This window comes from Perissodus microlepis, chromosome 22 (genome assembly GCF_051167445.1).
Source record: "Perissodus microlepis isolate ML-2025 ecotype Zambia chromosome 22, ASM5116744v1, whole genome shotgun sequence".
NCBI classification, from domain to species: domain Eukaryota; kingdom Metazoa; phylum Chordata; class Actinopteri; order Cichliformes; family Cichlidae; genus Perissodus; species Perissodus microlepis.
In genome coordinates, this window is record NC_140481.1 from 33,667,940 (window position 1) to 33,692,581 (window position 24,642).

The following is a 24,642-nucleotide window of genomic DNA, read 5'->3' on the forward strand; positions in this document are numbered from 1 at the left end:
AGTAAAACAATGGGCTCAAACGCCTTTTCCTCTCCTTCAGGGTCAACCGCAAGCACCGACTCTGCATGGGCTCCACTGGTGGCTGAAGAGAAGAGTGGGCGGTGTGGGGACGGACAACAGAGGTGAACTAGCAGGTGCCTTATGGGCCTTGTAGTTCTTTTCAGCTTCCCTTTGCCTCAGGCAGTTGTCAATCGTGAAAGTAAGGGAGGTTAATTCCTCAAAAGAAGCAGGTTCACTGGTCTTTCATCTGGTCATTTAGTGCCTGCAAAAATACAGCCCACTGTGATGGTACTCATAACCATTCAATGGTCACTGATCAGTGATCATGGCAATTTGCATAGAATAATCCTTTAATTGTCCCACAAGGGGAAATTTGGTTGTAACAGTAGCAAAAACACACATATACAAAAAGAACAGGACACAGGTGAGAAACACAACTTTTACATATTTACATCATGGACAGTAGTTACCAAAGCAGAGTCCTGTACAGTTATTAAAATTAAAGTACAGATAAGTGGCAAACAGAGCAGGATACTGAAAGATGTTTAAATAGTTAAGAATATTTAGAATAATTAGAAAAGTGCAGATTGTGTGATTGCACCAGTGCATTAAAAAGTAAACGTGTAACTTCCAAAAAGTTAGCGTATATAAACTGAGAAAAGTAATATGCAGCTATAACAGTAGTAGTTGTTTGGTTGATTAGTGCAAGTTACAGCATTGATGTAAACCTCTGTTTGTTGGGAGCAGCTTTGATTGTACAGTCTGACAGCTGCAGGGAGGAAGGAGCTGCGGAAACGCTCCTTCGTGCATCGAGGATGCAGCAGTCGGTCACTGAAGCAGCTCTGCAGCAACACTTACATGCATGGGCTGGGAGACTCTGTCCATCAGAGATGTTATTTTGGCCAGAGTCCTTCTGTCTCCCACCACCTGCACTGGGTCCAGGGTGCATCCCAGAACAGAGCTGGCCTTCCTGATGAGTTTATCCAGCCTCTTCCTCTCAGCTGCTGATAAACCGCTGCTCCAACATACAACACTGTAAAAAATGACAGATGCCACCACAGAGTCATAGAAGGTCTTTAAAAGCGCTCCCTGGACTCCAAATGACCTCAGCCGCCTCAGCAGGTGGAGTCTGCTCTGACCCTTCCTGTACAGAGCATCAGTGTTGTGGCTCCAGTTTATTATTCAGGTGAACACCCAGGTACCTATGAGAGTCCACTATCTCAATGTCCACTCCCTGGATGTTCACCGGTGTCAGTGTGGTGGGTCTGCGTCTCCGGAAGTCCACCACCAACTCCTTGGTTTTCCCGGCGTTGATCAGCAGGTGGTTCTGCTGGCACCAGTCAACAAAGTCCAGAGTCCACTGTCTGTACTCTGAGTCGTCCTCACCTGTGCTGAGGCCGACTATGGCAGAGTCGTCAGAGAACTTCTGTAGGTGATGTAATGTAATAATCATAAAACTGACTTTTGGGGATATGCCTTGAAAGGTATACAAAGAGAAGTCCGTCTCGGTGGCCACACTAAGAAAAGCAACCACAAACTCAGCTACGCTTGGATTGCCACGACGGGTCAATCATTTCTTGGAAGAACTGCTCTCAGACACTGGATAAGCAAAAGTCTTTTTCAGTTCATTGAAGAAAGCATCATATCGGGAGGAAGCAATAGGATGAAAAGTGAAAAATGCTTTGGCCCACAAAAGCGCTCTTCCCCTCAGTAATCTTCCACCTTAAGAAAGCTTAGTGGCGTAATCAGGGAAAGAGTGTGACAAGCAGCTTAAGGCTGGGGAACATTGTGATAAGAATCCCCCACAACATCCCAACTCGTGGTTTAAGCAAAACACTGTTGCTAAGCATGCCCACGACGTCGATGGATGGACCGCTGGATGGACCGCTGGACAGAAGGACATTTAGAAGGATGGATGATGGATGGGTGAACAGTCGAATGGATGGATGGAAGGATGGACAGATGGATGATCGGTGGGTGGATGGATGAATGTTGCATGGATAAATGCTTTTATTCCAATTTATAGACCACACTGAAACACCTCGAACCTTCACAGGACTTTTCCCCTTGACATTTCTTCCCCACGGATGTTCTGATATCCATGATCTCACTTTGAAATCCATCAAAGCCCAAAGTGGATACCATAGTGAGCCGGCTCTGGACCTCAGCCCACATGATGCTGCTGATTTATCTGTTTTTGTTTGTGTAATGAAACTGTCATTTAAAGAAATCAAAGAGAGAGTTCAGGCACACACTGACAGGATGCTTTTATTCATTTCCATTTTTTCTCAGTACACAGAACTCCTGCACAGAATCTCTCACTTTGTGCCCACTTGGTTTTACAGGTGCGGCCAGAGTGACACAGGCTGCTCATTGTGACTGCTTTTATGTCTTAAAGCTGATGAAACCTGATCACATGATAAAAAGTTGATGTAGAATTGTTGAGGTTTTTGTGCTCATGTTTAGTCCTGTAATGACTTCAAAGAATCATGAACATCTCAAACACGAGTCTGACTGAGAATAAGTCAATGAGCTCAACAAAAATCCTTTGTTCTCTGTGTCGTTTGTGGATCCTCCACTGGAGCTCCTGCTGAGACCTCCTTCCACATGGAGCTCTGAGGCTGATTCTGGTCACAGGATGGAGGACACACCTCAGAAGTGCTGATGGCTTTATACGGCCTAATGCTTTAACCTGCAGCAGAGCTGTGAATAAGGTTGCAGGTGTCTCTTTATATTAATAAAATAATGTGTGTGTGTGTGCGTTAGTCACCGTAGGGAAATTACTCCTCTGCATTTTCCCATTCACCCAGTGAAGCAGTGTGCAGGGACGGTACTTTGCTCAGGGGTTCCTCGGGGTAGTCGTTCAGTGGAGTCGAACCCCGACCTTCCAACCATGGCGCAACCACTCTACCTACTGAACTAGCCTTGCCCTAAGAGAGAGAGCGCTGCAGAGATGAATCAACATCAACCATCTTTCAGTGGTGTCAGTCTGAGGCCTGACTCACAGTCTGAAATAACTTTTATCACCTCTGTCAGGGGCGGTACGTTACATTGAAAGGATGTTAAGTTCTAGTATTTGTAAGGACAAGAGAGGCATAATAATAATAATAATAATAATAATAATAATAATAATAATAATAATAATAATAATAATAATGGATTGCATTTACATAGCGCTTTTCGAGACCCTCAAAGCGCTTTACAATGCCACTATTCATTCACTCTCACATTCACACACTGGTGGAGGCAGCTACGGTTGTAGCCACAGCTGCCCTGGGGCAGACTGACAGAAGCCAGGCTCCATATCGCGCCATCGGCCCCTCTGGCCAACACCAGTATGGACAAAAACAAGACACCCCCCATAAGCTTTAGTTACAATATTATATTTGGTTAACATGTTGCGATTGTTCAAATATGTTACCTTCTTTGGTTGTTGTAAAATAATGTGTGCCCAATCTCCAATAAGACAGTGCTGTAAGCGTAGTTATTCCTCTGTTACACCACAAGAGGGAGTGTTCCCTGAAATGAGCAGCTCTAGTGGGAGTAAATGAGCCTGGCCACTAACCATAATGCAGTGCACCTGATAAGAGCTGTGTGAGACTGTACAAATGTGTAACGATGTGCTATGTCTATACATTTGCATTTACAGTAAAGGCAAACTCACTAAGCTGCACTAGTTTCAACTCATCTTAATCCAAGTGTGCAACATATTATCATTTGTTTGTCTTCAGTTCTGGTCTAGTATATGCTCTTCTTCGTCTCCTTAGTTATGAGTCTTTTCCTGTCCTGTGGTCTGTCTTGTCCTCAGTGTTGTACTTTCAGTTGTACGTGTGTGTTTGTGTCTAATTGTGTGTGTTCTAATGATCTAGTTTGACCTGCTGTTTCCTGTTTTATTTTGAAGAGTCTGGTGTTTCCATGTTTAACGGGTTAAGTTTTACTTCCCCGTGGCGTCATTATGTTTATTCCTGTCAGCTGTTTCCCCTTCACCTGATCACTTCCTGTGTGTATTTAGCCTGTGCGTTTTCGTTCAGTCTGTCAGGTCGTCAGTTTTCCTCCCTCCACGTTACCTCAGGTTTAAAGTCTTTCATGATTCTGTTCAGGGCGTGTTCATGTTCAGAATCATGTTCATGTCACTTTGTCGTAGTCGTCACAGTTTAGCTTTTAGTTGTAGTTCTCTCCCCCTGCTTTGTTTTTGTCTTCATGTCTTCAGCCTAATAAACGCTTCGCCTTTTGTGTAAACTCAGCTCCGTCTCCTGGCGTGTCTGCACCTGGGTGCTCCTTCTCACTCCCACATTCAGAAGTTAGGGAGATTGTCACAGTCTGTGGAAGTAGACGATCTCCCTAACTGGGTCCGATGTCCTACAGTTGTTTGTGGCGGTAAGCACAGACCCAACCACATATTTCACACTTGACACACTTTATTTGCTACAACACCCCTGGGCTGCAGCTTTTAGCAACACGTACAGAACAACAACAACTCAGGACCCAGTTCATTCTTCGTATAGACGATGGAGCTGCGGTGCGTCGGTCTCCCCCGCAGACGTGCCACAAACCAACGCCTGCCACAGTGTCAATGTCAGCTAAACACTTTTTATCATGTGGATCCTGAGAAACAAACAGCACATGTTCTGTCGTCTGAAATACTTTAAAAATGGATGACCTTTAAAAACCTTTGAATCCCGTCGTCTTATTTCCTCCTTTCCTGGACTTTTAAAATCTTTCTTTACTGCTTGATACTGAGCGCAGTTCACCGAGAGGACCTGAGGGGGAGCCAGAGATCAGACAGACTGGGGCCCACGATATCTGATCAAAGGAGTCTTTTCTCCATTTTCTTCATCATCAGAGATGTGATTGAAATCTGCCGAAGGAGCAGACAGATGGTCAGACAGCAGGAAGAGGCGAAAACAACAGAAACAGGCAGCATTCTCCTATTCACTGTCAAAAAACTTGAAGATTGATTGCAGAGCTCTTCCTCTGACCTCTGACGTCTGACGTGGAGCCTCAGACGCTTCGTCCTCACGACTCGTTCTTCCTCTTTGATGGTGCACGTATACTCGCCACTGTCGAGCACCGTGGGCTCGTGCAGGACCAGACTGAGGTTTCTGTTCTTACGAGGATCTTCGTCCTCCATCTTTGTGCGGCCACGGTACAACCAGGTCTGCTTCTCCAGACAGTTCGAGCCGCTTTGATAGACATGGACAATCATGGGCCACGGCTCATGACGGCTCCACTCCACAGTGGCTTTTTCTGGTGGAGGAATCCAGGTTTTCCAGGGCAGCACAGCATCGACCCCCTCTGACACCTTCACCTGAGGGACTGAAAGGACAGCCAATCAAAGCATCAGACCAGACATTTGATCACAGACTGTATATAAAAAATATACATATCCACCGTGATGTCACCCAGTTGTTTGTTGACTCCATGTTTTGTAATTTTGGAGCCAAAAATGAGCAGAAGTTTCATAAGTAAATACAAAGTGTTGATAACAGAACCCGCGGAGCTCCGTGACTGTGAGTAAAGCCTCTGGGACGTCCTCCACTTTCTATTTTTCTGTTTCCTCTTAAAGCTGCAGGCTACCTGCAGTATCTTTATATGACGCTGACATCATGTCAAATATTCAAGTGTACACACAGATGTACAGGAGGTCCAAAGGGGGAAATTATCTAAATTGTTTCTGTATCAGGCTGTAAACATGTTTCAACATGGGAGTCTAAGGCAGACCTTCCCAAAGTGTGGGGCCCGCCCCCTAGGAGGGGCGCAGAGCCATGGCAGGGGGGGCGCGGGATGAAAAGGGGGGGAAACAAACAAAACGCTTGGATACTGCTAGCACGGCGCCCACAGAAACACAAAGCAGGAGATGAAGCATCGCTGAATATGTTTCCAAACCAACTTCATTCTGAGCCAAAGACTAGAAAATATGGTGAAGCAAATCTTCCCTTTGGCTTCACCTGCACAAGTGCCGAGGTAGGTCTCCCTGCAGGATTGGTTTCCCTTCATGGGGAGCAGCGCTGGGCTGTTTAAATCACGGACTAACAGGATCCCACATTCTTGATTTTTAGTTCACAAACACTTGTTTAAATAATTTCCCCCAGGGATCAATAAAGTATTCTGATTCTGATTCTGATTGTTGTAATGACTAACTACTCCTGACATTTTGGAGATGTGAGCTCTTTATACAGTAAAGTTACAGCGGGATACAAATAACATCAGGCTGATCCTGCCACGATTTGTTCCCCCGGTTCAAATCACGGACAAACAGGATCCCACAGCTGTTTATGTTTTTGAACCCATTTTGCACAGAGAGGCATTTTTTGAAAAATGTATTGAGAGCAAAGTTGAACATTATTACACAGGAAAAAACAACTACAGTAAAATAATCACACCGTGACGCCTCTGCCTTTGTAAACGGAGGGACAGTAACTGCATGTAAAACCTGCAGACAGTCAGATTAACAGTATTTTGTCTCTATCTGCCATTCTGCAATTCATCTCCTGTAAACAATAACGTGGCCACAGCGTGACGTGAATAAAGGCACACACCTTTGACGTTGCGTGACGAACTCTGTATTCCTCGTCCACACATAAACGCAAATAAAGGAGTTTTAAAAAATCTCCGTTTTCGGTGATTCGAAACGCCGTTTACGTGGACGAAAGGGCTGCGTTTTCAGAAATACCCGTGTAGGTGCGGACGCAGCGTAAAAGAGTTAGTAGTTTACTTTATTACTACCTGTAATTTGTTGCAGATTACTTGTATTTGCTTAATTGTTTACTAAATGTTTGAGGTGTGAAATAAACCGCAATGGAGCAAAATATGGGCGTGTGTGGTTGGAGGATGTGTGCATGCGCGCGTGCACGCAGGGGGGGCGCGAATATCTTTCTTGTAAAACAAAGGGGGGCCCAGCAAAAAAAGTTTGGGAACCACTGGTCTAAGGGGACTGCAGGTACAGAGCTTCAGCCCTGGAGCTAGGTTCTTACCTTTGACTTCCAGCCTCAGTCGTTTCTCATCCAGCACGACTTTGCCCCTGCAGAGGGTGCAGAGGTAGATCCCGCTGTCTCGTCTTCGCGGTCGCCTCAGGGTCAGACTGAGATCTCCTGATGTCAGCGGGTCCTCGACCATCTCTGTACGGTCCATGTATTTCGCACCTGGTTTGCTTTCGCCGTTTGAGTACTCATGAACTGTGATCAGTTTGAAGCCAAGCCTGGAGCGCCTCCACACCACCGTAGCACCGACTGGCAGGTTAGGTGTGGTTTTAAATTGCAGGTGAACAGACTCCCCCCCTTCATCCACCTCCGTGGTGGAGAATGAGAAGAACCAAAACCAAAACATTAAATATGGAAGCTGAACCTAAACCACAAGATACACAGAACCAAAACGTAAAACAAATGGAAAGCATAGCCATCTTAAAATAATACCAGAAATATGCCACAAAACCTCCGCCAGCAACCAGACTGATGGCCATGATGCTCAGGAAAGCCGTGGCCCAGGTGGGAAACGGTTCTGTTGGTCAGAGAAAGAGGCATGAATGTGAGCGTGTGAACCGCATCCCTCCCTCTCACCCGTGTCCCCTTCCACTCACTTTTGACGTGCTGCAGGGCTACTTTCTGCCTCAGCATGTCCGTGCCCGTGTTGATGGTGCAGACGTAGTGACCGTTGTCTCGCTCTGAGGGGTACTTCAGGGTCAGACTCAGGTCTCCCGTTTTCAGCGAGTCCTCATGCATGCGCGTGCGCCCACAGAAGAATTCGTCCTGTTTCTTCGGCAGCTCTGCGCTGCTGTTCGGGAACACGTGGACACTCATGGGGATGGGCTCGGAGCGGCTCCACTCCACGGTGGTGTCGGCAGGCAGCGGAGATGTCATTTGGCAGGGCAGTTGGATGAACTCGGACCCTTCTGTCACCTCCACCTCCAACATGCCGACTGAGAGGGTAAAAGAAAAGGTGTGCATGACGGTCAGGGTTAGGTCAGGTTAGTGTGAGGGGATGTCGGCCTTTTTCAAACGACTTCATCACAAACTATCATTATGTCCATGAGTTAGTTCAACATTTCGTTTTGTTTTGTCAGTTCAGCACAGATTTAACCAGCTGCTCCATGTTGTTATTCTTGGACCCTAGAGCAGCTTTGCTTGAGAGCCAGTTCAAGATCATCCTTCTTTATCTGATCCCAGGACTCGGAGCAGCTGAGGAAAGCATAGCATGTGGTTCCTGATCTGCAGTCATGCTGAGCTGTAGTCGTACAGCCCCAAATCACACCAACAGCTGCCTAAAGCAGCTTTAGATTGTGAGGCAGACCCTACAACGACACAACTCTTATATACTCTTACTTGTTCTCGAGGACCGAACAATTAAAAATTTGTGTCATCCTCAAAAACTGAAAGCTGGTGGGCGGGGCTTCTGTGTGCTACAGTGACCATATGTTAAATGGACAGGTTGTCATTCACAGACATCTTTTCTGTGTTGAAGTGCTTTCTGTCTAACGTTCACACTGTGATGGATGCATGGGTTGATGCAACCAGGGAATTGAACCATCAACTTTTTAATTAGTCCTGTTGACCTGCTGCACTGAGTGAGGTAAAGCAGAGTGGTGTAAACTGTTAAATCTTACGTGCCTGAGCTGCTTTGACTTCAAAGAGAGCAGAGTCCGGTGCTGACCTTTGACCTGGAGCTCTACGTCGGTCAGCTTTAGCACGTCTTTCTGCTTGCTGATGATGCAGTCGTAACTTCCGGTGTCAGACAGCTCGGGTTTGCTCAGAGTGAGGCTCAGGTCTTTGGGGTCCGCCTCGTTCGCCCTCATTGCCGCGCGCCCACGGTAACGCATGTTCTGACCATCCGGCTCGTCTCGGTCTTCGTGCCGCCTGTGGATGGCGCTGGGATCGAGGTCAGGGCGGGTCCATGTCACTGTGGTGTCCTCTAGTAAAAAACCTACCCAGCAGGGCAGAAGCACAGACTCCGCCCCCTCGTACACTTCCACTTTTGCAGCCAAGGCATGCTGGGAAACTGGGACACACGCACAACAGTGTTTTTTTAACTTTGCTGTCACTGTTTGGGAGAGAGACAGAATCTACCAAAATAAAACAGGAAGTGCACTTAAGACTTAAAACTCAGGAATGAAGTGAGAATAACCCCATTAGGGGGGAAATAAGCGAGAGCACAAAACTGAAAGTAAACTGAACAAAAATAGAGCTGAACAGTGCAGGTTAGGACCACAAACCGTGCGTTGGTTCCTGATAAAAGTCTGTCTGAGACTGCTGTGATCCAAAGCTGCTGCTGAGACAGCAAGAGTCAGAGATAACCCACAGCTGCCCACACTATCTTACCGAACACGAGGATCAAAAAGCCCCTCGTCTTCCTCGAGTAAGTGTCGTTTTAAGGGCCGGGTTTGTCCAGAGTGGATCTATAATGGTGACAGGCGGCTCGTCGCTTCCCCAGCAAACAGAAAGAAAAACAGCCTCCAGAGAAGAGGCACCGGGAATGTGAAGATTCCAGTCGAGCAGCTTTCTGCAGCAGCAAAAAGGAGAAATCGGAGCGTCCCATCCACAAAGTGCTTTTGTTGTTTGTGATGGATCAGTGAAGGACGCATAAATTACTGCAATGAAAAATTGTTGTAAAGAGACAGGGAGCTGAGACGGAGGAATGAAGAGGCTGAACTGGGCGGCGTTGCAGCTGCACAGGCTGGGACGAGCCTGGATGATGAACTCAAAGGGAGGAAGAAAAATCTTCACTTATTTATTCATATTTTAAATTTCTAAGTTTATTTTCAGTTATCAGATGCAATACATTCATTTCAGTTCAGCTCTGAGTTTTAATGACTGTTTGCATTTATAACCAATCAGCTTGTTCCATGATTCTTATGGAAAAATCTTATGGAAGAAATCTTCCTGAGGGAGACGGTGCAGTGAAAATGTTCGTGTTCGAGTGGCACTAAATAAAGAAAGAAATGATCAAAGTACTGGAAATACTGAAGTACATCAAGTTGTTATTTAGAAATGTTCCACTTGTATATTATTGAAACTATGGTCTGATGCACAAAATGCACTACAGGATAGAGACAACATAACTATTACTGTATTGCTGCTAGGCTTTCATCTCAGCACACCACCATACAAACATTCACTCGTGCACTCATCACTAGGTCCATTCAGTGGGCTCAGCGCTCCGATGGCCTCGCCGTCCTGCCTTTCAGACACCTGCACCTGATCCCAGAGGGCACGAGGTCACGCAGGGGCAACGAGACACCAAACGCTGACCATGTCCTCCAGAGACAGCCGAAGATCTTTTGTGCTGTGTTAATGACCCTCTGCAGGTTTTTAGTGTCTGACACTGAGCAACTGGCATATCAGGCCACGATGCAGAAGGTGAGCACGTTCTCTAAGATCCCCCAGGAGTCCCAAGGAGGACGCTCGCCGAACACAGTTAGGGGAATGTGTTTCCCTATGACGTCAGTTACAGTCTCCTCAGTTTTGATGGTGTTGAGCAGAAGGTTGTAGTCGGCACGACATCTCGACAGTGTTTAACCTCTTCCCCGTACGCAATCTCGTCTCCGCCGCCGATCAGGCCAACGGCTGTTCTGTCGTCACCACGTTTACTGATGGTGTTAGAGGGGAAGGGAGGTGTGCGATCATGAGTGTGCAGGGCGTAGACACGAAGACTTAGCCTCGGGTCAGGGTGGAGGAGCAGGCGGTGCCCATGTTAACCACCTGGACAGGAAGTCCCTGATCCTGGAGGGCAGGGTTACAGTGTATATAACTACAGTATTTATATATTCTGCTCATTTATAAAGCAACTCCAAAATTCTCAGAATTATTCATTAATAATAAGCCACCAAAGTATTACTGTAAATATTTGAAGCCTTTCATTCTGAGCCCCTGCCAGCAGTCCTAACCAAAGCATTGGTGCAACAGACTCACACATACTCCTCCTTCCCTGGGATCTTTTAATGTTCTCATGAAACAGTAATACCTGAACCACAATGACACACGTGCAGCAGGTAGCGACCTGCATGCTGCAGTTTCCACACCTGCATGTCTACTTGTACAGTCATGGTTGCTGTGGGAACGGGGCGGGCCTCTCGTTGCACCAACAAATCAAAGCGGCCACACCTCTGTTGTCCTGTTGGCTAAAAGTACAGCGAGAGACGGACGAGGGAGGGGCTGAGGTATCAGAGTTCACTCATAAACTCACTAAAGGCAGGTGTGATGTCATCAGGTGAGCCTTCAGTCACACACACTGACTCTCAGGTGATCTCGGCTATTTACCTTGAACCTGTCTCACCTGTCTGACTTCACCTGGCCGTCGTCTTTCTGAGGACTCGCTGTAAGTCTTTTCTGACTCTTAAACTTTTCTTTATCACAGGAAGTCTTTTTCTGCTTAGACTTTTATTTTGTAATGTGTTCTTTGTCTTTCCTTTGCACTGTTTTTGTTAGATAACAGTTGTGTCAATAAAGATTATTGACCTGAGCGTAGGGTGTTTTCTCAGATCTTAATGCAGCAACGTTTCAGCTGTTTTACAATGTACTGACGGTTATAATGTTACAGAATAACGTTTTCATGAATTCCATGCTAAACAGCAGAAATGTTAGCTAGTTTAGTCTTGATCTAGCAGCAGGCTCTGGACTAACGCGGTCTCACTGATCCTCAGCAGCAGTAACAACATGGAGTCACGAGAGGAGGAGCCTGATGAGGAAACACAGAGGTCAGAGTTCATTTCAGCCTTTTGATTTCCTTCAGTTTGAAATGTAATGAAGCAAAATCATTTAACAAACAGATACGCCCAGCTGTAGTGTTTGTAGCATCGTTATGACCAGGGCTCCTGCTCCTCTGCAGCCAATCAGAAGAACAAGGGCTTTTAGCGAGGGGAGGGGCCCTAAAGAGGCGATAGCGCTAGCTTCAGTCACAGTCTGAGTCACCTTTAAAAACAACAGCTGTGATGTGCATATAAAATAATCAAACACATAACAACAATTTAAGAAAATAAGAAAAGCCTAGTGAGAAATCAGACAATCGAAGCAGTCAGAGGTCATCCTGATGTAAAACGCAGAGAGTAACAGTGTGTTTCAGACAGGTTTGAAACATGTGTGATGTTAGGGAGGTGGAGATGTGCAGGGCACTTTGTTCCACAGTTTTGGAGCAGACTGAAGACTGCTATTGATCACAGACAGCACACTCTGGGCCTGAGCTGGTTGCTGTTGTTGTTGTTGTGTGCTGCTGTAAAGCTGCAGCGTTAGAGAAACAGGAAAGTGTGTCAGTGTGTAACTCTGTGGTCATGCCACAGTGGGTAAGTGTGAAATTTAGGCAGCATTACTGGACGAGAGAAAAAGAATAAACAGAAGTAAAGTATCGCTCAGTGTGCTTCTGTGTGCAGATCATTTCTAAAAGCCAAAGCTACCGAGAGCATCCAAGCAGCCAACAGCATAACAGATGATGCGACCTCTACTAGCACTGCGACAGCTGTGAGCGCAACGTCTGCTGCAGACGGTCGATCAGGTACTGACAGAGCCGTCAGGCGTGTCAGACACTATTTATGTATTCAGATACACTCACGTTCATTCATGCTGACACACTGAGATCCAATATGTAGAGTTCATTCAAACAAATGAACATCATCGGTGAAATTAATCATATCACCAAATCACACTGCTGTGTCTATTACTGAAGGAGCACTATCGCTTTAGAAAAACTCGCCCTGAGTTTGTGTCAAACTGTTTCAGTCTTTATTGTGTATTTTTGGTTTGGTGCACAAACCTCTGCTGGAGTGAGCGGGCAGCTCTGAGGTCTGTCTTCGGACTCAAACCTGAATCTGCATTTCTCTGCAGACGACGAGGAAACGGGTGACAAACCGCTCATCTCCACGCCACGTACAGAGCGGTCAGCAGGTATGGAGAACAAACGGTACGTCCTGGTCTCAGGCCAGTCCCTGTCATGAACTCTGTGGTGTTTTTGGTTTTAAAGATGATGAGGAGGAAGAATGTGGGGGGCAAATATGTGTTGGAAATGAGGAGGCTGAACAAGGCAATGCGTGTAAGGAGGATGAGGAAGACAAGGAGGGTAAGGAAGACTCATCCAGTTGTTTTTCCTTCAGATGACATTTTCTCTTCTCAACATATTCACAATTTTCCAGCAGATGAACTGCAGCAGGTGTCTGATGTCCAGCCAGGTAACTCTGACAGCTGCTCCTTTATTTTCTTATTCTTCGGAGGTTCCTCTCTGATTGTTTCCTGTGTTCTGTCAGGCGGTGGCGACTCGGAGGATAAATCACTGACAGCCACGAGACAGAGACCGGGTACGCAGACAATTTGTTGTTTCTGAGACGATGAACTTTTCTCTGCTCTTTTGATGCCACAAGAAAGAAAAATATATGAAAGCAAATACAGTGATTCAAAATAAATACATGTGTATTACAAAGTCATAGCTTAAAGCTGCGCACAGGAGGAAAGCAATAATAAAATATTAATAATGAAAAAAACATCAAACTCATTAAGGAAGCCATCAAAAATATTGAAATCTAAAATAAACCATAAATAGCAGTATGTTACTACAAATACATACAGGAAATGAAAAATAAAACAATATAATAAAATAAAAAATAACAAAGCTTTTAAAACAATAATATTTTGAAATGGCTTCATACATTTTCAGCTGTAATTAAATTAAAATAAACATTTTCATCTCAAACCTTTACAATAATTTTGTGATTCAAATACAAATCTGCAAATAATTCCACTTCCCAGCGACCGGAGGGCGAGAGGCGGCGCGCACCCAGACACTGTGTCACCCGGACACACGCGGACCAACAACCGCTCTATGGCCAAGTTAGCCGTCCACAGACTGAAATCTAGAGCAGAGACAAAATATCAAAACAACCAGAGACACCAACGACAGCTGTGCTGGACAGAGCTGCGCCCATCTACTCCACCACATGGGTGGAGGGGGCGGGGCAAACACCAACAACAATCACACAGGATACGATATTGTTCATAAACCAAAGCAATGCCCCGACGTGCCCAGTGAAAAGATCAGAACCAGACCAGAGCTGGACTGGAATCTGCTCCCCTGTGCACCACCAAGTCATCACTGTTAGCAAGAGCGAGCTCCAAAGATGGTAACTTAGCCGTTGCAGAACCCGCATAACTTCTTCTTTGTGTTTTTTGGTGGTGCATTACTGCCACCAGCTGGCCTGGAGTGTGGAGAGGACGCCGCTGACTCGCGTAGCTGCCTGTCGCGCAGCTGCCTGTCGCGTAGCTGCCTGTTGCGTAGCTGCCTGTCGCGCAGCTGCCTGTCGCGTAGCTGCCTGTCGCGCCTGTTCAACAGTTGGCAGGAATAAAATATCTAACTACACAGAAAATGAGCAAATGCTTTGCAGTCGTTTCGTTTTTCTTTACACTGAAGGCAAACTTCCATACAATGAATTCCACTGATTAATAGAAACCCAAGTTCAAAGTCTACAAACCATACAGCTCTAAGACTTATGGACCAATCACATCCTCCCAGTATAACAAGCGTTTTCACTGGTCTTTGAATGTTTAGCATGTACATGTTTTGGTAACAATGCTGGTTTAACACAGCTGTCAGCCTTTTTCTCTTAACCATGCACAGCTCCAAATAACTTTTCAGTTCCTGCCAGTTATTCTATGTTTTATATCCGTGTCATTTAACTCGATAGCAGAGTGTGAATCCCACACAGTCCATGCAAGGTGAGAAAAGGGGCAACCCCCAAAACTCCCGTTCCCACACCGTGACTCCAAAAACACACCCCGATTCCTGGTAACACACAAACACACTCAGGTTAGCGGGATATCTACAGTCGTGACGGTTTTCTCATACAAAAGTCCACGGCTGTACTAATGAGTTTTGACTCAAGGATCCAGCGCCGACCAGAGCTCAGCCACAATCTTAAATACAGCTCCCTTGACGATCTGCTGCAGCTGCTGTGGCTGCCTCTAGCGCACAAACACTTCCGGGGATGCGATCCCTCAGGTGACCCAAATCATCCGGGAGCACACACGGAGAGACGAGGGGAAAAAGCAGAGAAAACAAAACACCACACACAGAAAAATATACATGTATACAAAGATACATGAGCCCTGGGTGCCTAGACCCAGGCCCCGACACTTTGGTCTTGTTGCTGCCTGGTACCTGGTTCCTCTGTTTGGAGCTCCTATTCTCTCCCTCCTTAAACACCATCCTCTAACCACAGAACAAAGAAAGGCTGCCCACATCACCCATCAAGCTGTCACCGGGACTCATCCTCCCTTAGGTAGTCCAACTAAGCATGACAGGAAAGAGCAATAAGGAGATAAGGGATGCAAGGAAGAGAGCAAGGAACAAAAATAGGAGAAGGAAGCAAACATGAGGCTCAAGGCAGTGAAACGTAGCCAGCTACAGCTCATGGTTTGACTTTGAGCTATGCTGAGCTGTGCAAACAGTCATGGCCAAGCAGCTGTTGTGGCAGCAATAATGACAGACATTTACAGTAGCTTATCACCCCGCGGGGTGAAAAAACTACTGTGGCTGAGTACTAGCAACAGTTACTACCGAAGGACGGGTCCTGTTCCTGCTCAATCGCTGCCTCGAGAAAAGAAAGACAAATTAAGATCAATTTATATTTGAAAAGAAATCCTTTAAAAAGATGAATGAAAATTTAAAATACATATTAAATTATATACAAAATAATAATAATTAATAATAAAGACATTATTTTGTTATCTATGTATATATTCACAGAGGCGTGTGAACCTGAGTGAAACTCGCAGTCCATGGCTGTAATACGACATCGGCCCCCTTTGCAGCTGTGACAGCTTCAGAGTGTTTCTGGAAGTTTCAGGCTACGTTCACTCTGCAGGTCTTAATGCTCAACTCCGATTTTTGATCACATCCGATTTTTTTGTCTGCTTGTTCACACTACAAATAAAATGCGACAGCAAACGCGCTCTAGTGTGAACCCTCAAAGCGGCCGCATGCGCAAAAGAAGACGTCACACACAACGCGCTCCGTTTAGACCCAGAGCAAACTTATTGCTGTTTTAGAGGAGCGCTGCTTCAAAGGATAGCTGCAGTACAAATAAAATGTTCACGTTTCTCCAACGTTGTTCCCAACAGTTTCACTGGATGGTCAGGAAGCGTTCACGATGTCTTCTCCGGCGCTGATAATTGGCGTCTGTCTTGTGTCAGTGACGTAAAAGACGGATTTAATGCGACGTGACCATCAAACAGCAGTCGCTTTCTAAAACATCGGATATGTGTCAGATTCAGGACCACATACGAAAGTGACCCCGATCGGATTTGTGCCGTTCACACTGTCACACCATGATCGGATACGGGTCAGAAAAGTCGGATTTGATGAGCTTTCGCCTGCAGTGTGAACGTAGCCTTTGACCACATCTTTCAGAAGCGCATTTGTGAGCTCAGACAGTGATGCTGTCTGATCCCCCCCCCACCAAACTTTACACTTGGCACAGTGCAGTCAGATTCATGCATCACAGTCCCAGATGGAGAAACGTGATTGGTCACTCCAGAGAGCACGTCTCCACTCCTTTACAGTCCAGTGGCAGCATCCTTTACACCCCTGCATCCGAGGCTTTAGATGGTGCTTGCTGATGTAAGACTTGGATGCAGCTGTTCATCCTTGAAACCCTTTTTGATGAAGCTCTCTACGTGCTGTTCTTGAGCTAATCCGAAGGCCACGTGAACTTTGGAGGTCTGTTGGGCTTGACTCTGCAAAAAGTTGGGAATCACTGCACACTATGTACCTCAGCATGTGCTGCTCTGTGATCTCATGTGGCTGAGTCGAGGCAGGCAGAACCTGCAGCTTTTAGGCTTTTTTTCTTCAAAAACTAATATGTTTGTGCTTACTTGCTTTAAAAAAATGAAAATGAAAATCCAAACAGGCCCTCATTGTCGGGTGGCTGTCATTGGTAAACAGAAACATTCAGTAGGTATGTCACTGTTGAGCGTGTTCTCTCTTTCTGCAGCTCCTCCCAGCACTCTAGCTTTGACCAGCCCACCGCAAGCAAAGAAAAAAGTCCTGGTTGCTCCGACTCTCAGTCTGTCATTAGGTAACGAAACAATAGCTGGGAATTCTCTTTAAAACTCCACAGTTTTCGTTTCGTGGCATTCGTTTCAGCTCTTTGGTGTTGGGTTGCAGGTCGCAGCGGGTCCATGGTCTCTGATGACCTGCCTTCTGTCTTCCTTTCCCCCTCCCCTGAAGATGAAGACGACCAAGCACTTGACTTTGATCTAGATGCTATAGAGACACCCTCAGACAGCGAATCGCTGCCCTTCCCAATGTATGACCTGGACCTGGAAGGTGAGCGGTCATAGAGAGGTCGTACAGGCCAAGGTTTGCGAACAGCTGTTTATCTTCTTACCTGATTGTTTCTCAGATGACCTGCGGCGTCTTGGTGTTGCCTCCAGCCACCACAGAGGTCACAGCTCCAGGTCTGACCCACAGACTGGTTGCCTGATGGAAACAGACCAGAGCGGACTGGGTTTTCTGGAAAGGGAGGATGTGGTGGACAGCCATGGCACCAGGTGGCGTTGTTTCACTACAGGTGACCCTCCACAGGAGAGCCGGGTTAATATGAGCGTCCTGGAGCCGTTCCTCAGGGTGCTGTCTCATGGAGGTACTGCTAGCTACCTGTGCACTGATTTACCTGTTTATCTTATGCCCCCTCACACTTTTAACACCTGTTGGCAATCCAGGTTACTATGGAGATGGTATGAATGACATCATCGTGTTTTCCTCCTGTTACCTGCCAGAAAGCTGTCTGGAGAACTACCAGTATGTGATGGATAATCTGTTCAGGTAATGAACACACATTGGCCTCTGACCCCTGACCTTCACCTCTGAGTCACTGCTCTTACCTATCCCACAGTGAGAATCAGACTCAAAGGCTACGTTCACACTGCAGGCGAAAGCTCATCAAATCCGACTTTTCTGACCCTCTGCGACCCATATCCCATCATGGTGTGACAGTGTGAACGGCACAAATCCGATATTTTCAAATCCGACCTGGGTCACTTTCGTATGTGGTGCTGAATCCGATACATATCCGATGTTTTAGAAAGCGACTGCTGTTTGATGGTCATGTCGCATTAAATTCGTCTTTTACGTCACTGACACAAGACAGAAGCCAATTATCAGCGCCAGAGAAGACATCGTGATCGCTTCCTGGCCATGCAGTGTAGATGTCAGTGAAACTGTTGGGAAGACAGCGTTGGAGAAACGTGAACATTTTATTTGTACTGTATAATCTGCAGATTCTGACAGAAATCTGCAGCTATCCTTTGAAGAGCCGCTCCTCTGAAACAGCAATAAGGATCATTATTAGGCCAAATGTAAATAACAAAATAACTTAAAGCAAAAATTGGGAAACGTAAAGTCCGAAGTCTTTATATTAAGGCCATCAGTCAAACAACACTGTTTGCTCTGGGTCTAAACAGAGCGCGTTGTGTGTGACGTCTTCTGTTGCGCATGCGGCTGCTTTGAGCGTTCACACTAGAGCGCGTTTGCTGTCACATTTTATTTGTAGTGTGAACGAGCAGACAAAGAAATCGGATTTGATCAAAAAATCAGAATTGAGCTTTAAGACCTGCAGAGTGAACGCAACCAAAGTCGTGGCGAAGAAAAAGACGGATCAAAAGGCTGAATTTGTCTTAGTGCACAGACCCACTACGGGTTCCAGTATAAAACCAGTAAGAGTCTTTGTGGATGTGATGGTGCTGAAGGGGAACTGGCTCTGGTTCAGCTGTCAGATAATTGACCAGTGGCAATGCAGCAGATCAGTTCAGAGCTTTTTCGATCGACCACCTCACCACTGCCTCTCTGTATGTATCAGGTTCGTAGTGGGCACTCTGGAGCTGATGGTGGCGGAGAACTATGTGATTGTGTATCTCTGTGCTGGAGGTCAGAAGGACAAACTGCCAGGAATCAGTTGGCTCAGAGAATGCTACACCACCATCGACCGCAGGTAAGAAAAAACAGGTCCGAACATCCATCCGTCATCTGTTATCGTCTGCTTATCCAAAGCCAGGTCGTGGTGGTGGCAGGGCGAGCTGCTGTTCATCCTTTACACTTCCCAGTTTCTGTTGCGTGTTTTGTCTCGCTCCCATTTCTTCTTGTTGCATGTTGAAGTTCTACTTGGAACCTTGTTAAGATCCAACGATGCAAAATAGGAGTTTTTGCCATTTTTCACGTGGTCTTAAACTTTTGATCAGGACTTTATCAATGGGCACATATTCGAGCTTTATTTCACTGATGTGTCCAAAGCTCAGGGATCTGTTTCATTGCTAAGAATGCTTACTCAGCCTAATAAATAATAAAAACACAGTTTTAGATCCAGTTTTTTCACTCGTGGCTGAAGGAGAGGGGTTTATTATTATTGTGAATATCTGGAGGACATCGTCTTCATGTCATGAACTGATTTTCAGGTGTGCCAGGCATAATTTTTAATCTATTTCCTCCTTCATTCACCTGTTTTCAGTCTTTTAACTTTTTTTTTTGTCTTTTATTTCACAAATTGTATTTCATTGTTTGACCCTTAACCCTGACATAGGCCCTAACATCCATGACCCAGAAATGGATAAATGGGAGACCATGGCTGGATGGATGATTGGATGTTGGTTGGATGGTTGGTTTATTCCAGCGGTCCCCAACCCCCGGGCCTCGGACCGGTACCGGTCCATGAGTCGTTTGGTACCGGGCCGCGAGAGTTGAGGCTCAGGTGTGAAATGTTTGGTTTTCAGGGTTTTTATTGGTTATCAGCGTTATTTTGTTATCGTTTTTATCGTTAACTCGGTTTTCCTGGGTCTTTTCACGTGTGTTATGAATAAATCTTCTTTTTTTCGGTACCGGTACTAGTTTTATTTTGTTGTATTTATCCGCGACACCTTAAAGGCCGGTCCGTGAAAATATTGTCGGGCATAAACCGGTCCGTGGCGCGAAAAAGGTTGGAGACCGCTGGTTTATTCCAAGTCCCTAATTCGGTGTTTCTTTATGATTCTTTTGGTGATTTTCTGCCTGCAGGTTGAGGAAGAACTTGAAGGGTTTCTATGTGGTTCATCCCACCTGGTACATTAAAGCTCTCATCACCATCATCAAGCCCTTCATCAGGTGCACAATCTTTTCTTCATCACCTTCCGTCTGATACAGACACAGATCATTGTTTTGCTAGTAAAAGCTTATAAACCCCATCATGCTGTGTTCTTGGACAGGAAGTGGTCATATCTGAATGACTAAAACTCAAACTGTCTTTTGTCTTTTTATTTCATCCTCAGCACCAAGTTCAGCAGGAAACTTCAGTTCATCAGCAGCTTAAAGGAACTTTCTAACGTCATCCCCACTGAGCATGTTCAGATCCCAGACTGTGTCAAGCAGTGAGTGACATCATTACTTATTTATTCAAAGCTGACAGATTAGACGTATGTTTTAAAACATATTTCCTCATAAATGAATTAAAAACAGGAACAACCTCAGCTGAACACAAGAAATATTGAGACGTATTGATTTCCCCGCAGGTATGATGACAGCCTGTCCAGGTGAGACTCCAGGTGGCGCTGCAGAGTCACGTACGTGTTTCTCTGACATCCAGCAGGATCTTATGCACGGCGTCAGCATTTGGGCTTCCTGAGTGAATCGCCGTCACTTCAAGACTTCTAACTTTATTGACAGTCTGTGTGGTGAACAGTGTTAATGGGTCCAACATCTTTATGCTTTAAGTTTAAACTGAGGGCTGTTGCAGTATGACCCAGGAAAGAACAAGTGTCCCCTCAGATACATGACTTCATTTGTGATTTTAACTGAAACATTTCCCACAGTTACAACCTGGTTTGTAGAACTTAAAATTAAGAGTATTAGGACAAAAGCACAATGATGTAAAATGAACAGCAGGTTCTGTGCGTCCTCAGAACGACACGCAAACATTCAAGTTTGATACAAAAAAGTGTTTTTGAGCCAGAACTGTCAGAGATTTCAGCGTTGGATATTTTGAATCAAAGGGTTTTATTTTATAAATGCGTTTTTAAGGTTTGTAACACATTTCCTCCAACTTTCAGTGTTTTCTGTCAGAGTTGAACCTTCAACCCTGTCTGCAGGGTTTGCCTTACAGTGAAATGTTCTGTGCTGCTAAATAAACTCCCAACAGTTCCACAATCTGGGCTTTGTGTTTGAACCTCCCGCTTCCTACTTCATGAGCGTAACTTTGCAAGATTCACACTTCAAAATGATGCTATTATAAATAATGTTATTATAGACATGGTGCTGATTCTCAGCTGCTGGGCTGTGATCCTGAAAACAGCGAATAGTGTGCACAGTCACTGAGAACGAGTCTGACTCACTGCTGGTGATGCAAACGGCTCGATATCCCAGAATCCTCTTCTGCTTCTAACTCTGGTTTTTGTAACATCTGTCACATCCTCTTTGTCGAGGATAAGTGGAATACAGATATAATGATAATGATAAACAACTGGACATAACTGGCTCATTTTCTGTGTGTTCATCACATGTTAGTTACCTGAATGTGTATGACACGAGGGATAATCTACAACTGCAACCCATCTGTTAGCAGAGCCTGATGTAAGGTATGCTTGCTGCTGAAGTAAATGTCTTTTGTAGTGTGTCACCACCCCACGCGTGATCCCGACTCCCCACCCAGGAAAAAAGAAAATCCCGAGAGCCGCGCTGGTTTGTCTCGGTGACTCGCATCACTGAAACGGCAGAGTTTGTGTGGACACTTGAACACAGAGAGCATTTATAAAGAAAAGGAAAACATGTCTGTGGGTGTGTGACTGTTCCTGTTTCACTGCTTTATGGGGACACACAGTCACCTTGTGGGTTCTGGTCTGCCTGGGCCCAGAACCTTTAGGTCCCTGTAGCGTAAATCATGACAGTTACAGTTAGTACGTCACTGAGATTTGCTCTGAAGTGATGGAAACATTGCTGTGTGTGTAAGTGGTCTGTATGAAACCAGCCGCTGGTCAGGAAATGAAGGCTGACAGGAAGGAAGTGAGGTCACCGCTGAGGAAACTCCATAAACAGGAACACAGAGCCGACTGTGTGCGAGTCTCAAGCCAACCGAAATGTGTTTTTCTGCTTTTTCTCCATCTGTCAAAGACTAAACACTCAAAAAGACTGTCAGCTGGGAGGACAGTAGCCAACAGACTTATTCAAACACAGCTTTAACACCTTATACTTGCTGTATGTTGTGCTTGTTACTGCACATAAATGAGACCATCCAGCCCTGAGCAGCGGCGACGCAGCAGCGCATGCAGCGTACGATCCATTACACTTCACAGGTTAGTGCAATATTTAAAACAAAGACAGAAGATAATTGGCTGCATTTTACAAATTAATCAGAATTCAAATCGATCTTTTCACCGCCCTCGGTGACTTCAGGGGAGCCAGTAGTTTATCTGTCTACACACATACAGATACACGTGTACACACTGGGCCGGGTGAGCTGACAAAGTCAACGCTAGCAGCCAGGTGCTGATAATCGAACGATTATCAGATAATCACCGAGCTGCTGAGGGTGACGGAGCACAGATATGACAGACATGTCTCTGTTTAGATATATCTCTAACGATTTAACACAATTCAGCCAAGCTTTGACAGGAGAATGGTGGCTAAGCTGTCACCCCTGTTGGACAACATCTCCCACCCCATGCAGGAGACTCTGACAGCACTGAGCAGCTCCTTCAGTGGCTGCAGCACCCACGGTGTGGGACGGAGAGATTTCACAGGTCTTTCCTTCCCACTGCTGTCAGACTCCACAACAAAGACTCCAACTGATCAAACACATCCACACATGTGCAATAAGACTAAGTGCAATACTCTTTTCTGGCATCGTTGTATTTTTACTCAATTGTATATAGCATTTGTATTCTATTTTATTTGATTGTCTATAGTATTTTATTCTATTCTATTCTATTGTGCACAGTCTTATTGACATCTTATTCCAGTGTTTTTCTCTAATTTGTCTATGCAACTGTCCACTGCTTTAACAATAATTTCCCACATGTGGGACTAATAAAGGTTATCTTATCTTAAGATCGCGAGAGCTCTTCAAGAGAGTGTCTTCTAAATGAACAATGAACTGCGAGGACACACAGTCCCGATCAAAAGTGAGACAAAACAGCTTTTCTTGGAAACAACAAACTGAAACAGGCTGTTTTACAGCTGATCAAAAAAGGACCCACAAACCCCAAAACAGAAAGTTCCAAACATGAACTCAGGAAAGAGCAGCTCCAGCTTACTGTTGAGCAGATATTCGCTTCAGCACGCTCGACGCAGCGTTTCCATGAGGTGAGGGGTTTGTCCATGAAGGGCATCGACCGTCTGGAAAAGCTCGGGGAGCTTTTCCAAGGCTACGAACTCTTACTGAGCCTCATAAATAATAAAAACACATTTTTGACTTCAGTTTTTTCACCCATGGCTGAATGAGGGGGGTTTATTATTACTATAATTGAAGAAGAACATGTCAAGAACTGATTTTCAACATAAAGGTAAAATTATTGCCTGAAGCATTTCTGTGATCCTACAAAATAAAAGCCTCTGTAGTCTCAATCTGTCTGTATAAACATGTGCTGCTCGTGACTGCAGATGGACACCGTTTTCCTTCAAAGCCACAAACACCCTGCTGTGGACGTTTGCTGCTGTATACCAGAGTTCAGATATAAAACACACAAACATAATAAAAAGTGTTTTAATAAAAGCGTTTCTGCGGCTCGGGGCAGGAACGTGGAGCCGGAGCTTTTCTGCGCTGTTTCTCTTTGAAAGCGTGGAACATTTATGACATCACACATGTTTCCCACACACGCTCAGCCTGTAGCAAACCAGCTCTGACCGCCTCCGTGTTTCCACTGGTCCTGCTTCCTCCTCAGTGCTCGGCTGGCGTTTCCATAGAAACACCTAGTTTAACCATCATCATTACAGCTCTGCGGTCTGTGCACAGCTGCATGTAATAAAATGTGAACGCAGCCTGTGAACGGGGTCATACGTGTAGAAACACACGTCTGCCCTGACTCTCAGTGTTTCTCATTAGCCTGTGCACAGACTCACGCTTCACGAGAAAGCGATGCTGCGGCCTTCATTAGACCTGTTTGAGCTCATTCATAGTTTCTGTCAGAGCACCTCTGGTCCCCGTCAGTCCTGCACATTAAGCTACAGGAGCTGTTCCTGTGCTAACACTAGCCAGGCTGAGTCTGATTCGGTGAGCTCGGAGGGACGGCCCAGTCTTTTACAAAGTTTATACACCTGTGCCTGAAAACACCTGCATTTAAAGATTAAGTGGTTTGGCCCCATGCTTTTGTCCATGTAGTGCATTTAAGACCTCAGTGCTGTTGGCTAACAGCGTGCTGATGGAGACTGTGCTTGAAGAGAGGAGGAACATCAGTAATCTAAATGCAGGCACTGCGACCGGGAGCGCTGCTGCGATGATGGAGAGCAGTTGGAAAGGAAGCAGGGCCAGGAGCAGTGGAGGTGGGTTCAAGCTGTGGGGCATCCTGATGTGAACAGTGTTGTGGGGTGAAGAGAGCGTCAGACAGGATCATGCATTTGAAAGTGGACATTAAATCGGTGATGTTGTCAAAGTGTTTGCCCCACAGCTCAGAGGTCAGTTAGAGGAGAGAGAAGAAGGAGTGTCCCAGGGGGAGAGGG

The 24,642-nt window shown here is 45.6% G+C and overlaps 2 protein-coding genes across 6 annotated transcripts; one reads left to right on the forward strand and one right to left on the reverse strand.

Moving 5' to 3' along the window:
• Window positions 1-1,859: 1,859 nt before the first annotated feature.
• Window positions 1,860-11,035, reverse strand: LOC146363634 (uncharacterized). Its single transcript, XM_084920102.1, has 9 exons — window positions 10,973-11,035; window positions 10,099-10,187; window positions 9,312-9,343; window positions 8,647-8,991; window positions 7,577-7,915; window positions 7,396-7,497; window positions 6,975-7,301; window positions 4,987-5,316; window positions 1,860-4,858 (listed from the first exon to the last, which is right to left on the reverse strand). Exons 1-9 carry the CDS (start codon window positions 11,033-11,035, stop codon window positions 4,779-4,781), a joined length of 1,707 nt encoding a protein of 568 aa, XP_084776228.1. The 3' UTR covers window positions 1,860-4,778.
• A 65-nt stretch (window positions 11,036-11,100) lies between these two features.
• On the forward strand, window positions 11,101-21,226 carry LOC146363635 (BCL2/adenovirus E1B 19 kDa protein-interacting protein 2-like). 5 transcript variants are annotated; one of them, XM_084918774.1, is made up of 15 exons: window positions 11,101-11,307; window positions 11,633-11,686; window positions 12,356-12,477; window positions 12,807-12,866; window positions 12,943-13,038; window positions 13,112-13,147; window positions 13,223-13,273; window positions 16,961-17,044; window positions 17,134-17,295; window positions 17,372-17,611; window positions 17,691-17,793; window positions 18,827-18,958; window positions 20,014-20,100; window positions 20,265-20,363; window positions 20,505-21,226. In XM_084918774.1, exons 2-15 carry the CDS (start codon window positions 11,646-11,648, stop codon window positions 20,527-20,529), a joined length of 1,338 nt encoding a protein of 445 aa, XP_084774900.1. In that variant the 5' UTR covers window positions 11,101-11,307; window positions 11,633-11,645; the 3' UTR covers window positions 20,530-21,226. The 5 variants fall into 5 exon arrangements, with proteins under 5 accessions (XP_084774900.1, XP_084774901.1, XP_084774896.1 ...); XM_084918775.1 differs by having other exon boundaries at window positions 13,115-13,147; XM_084918770.1 differs by having other exon boundaries at window positions 13,112-13,273.
• Window positions 21,227-24,642: the final 3,416 nt, after the last annotated feature.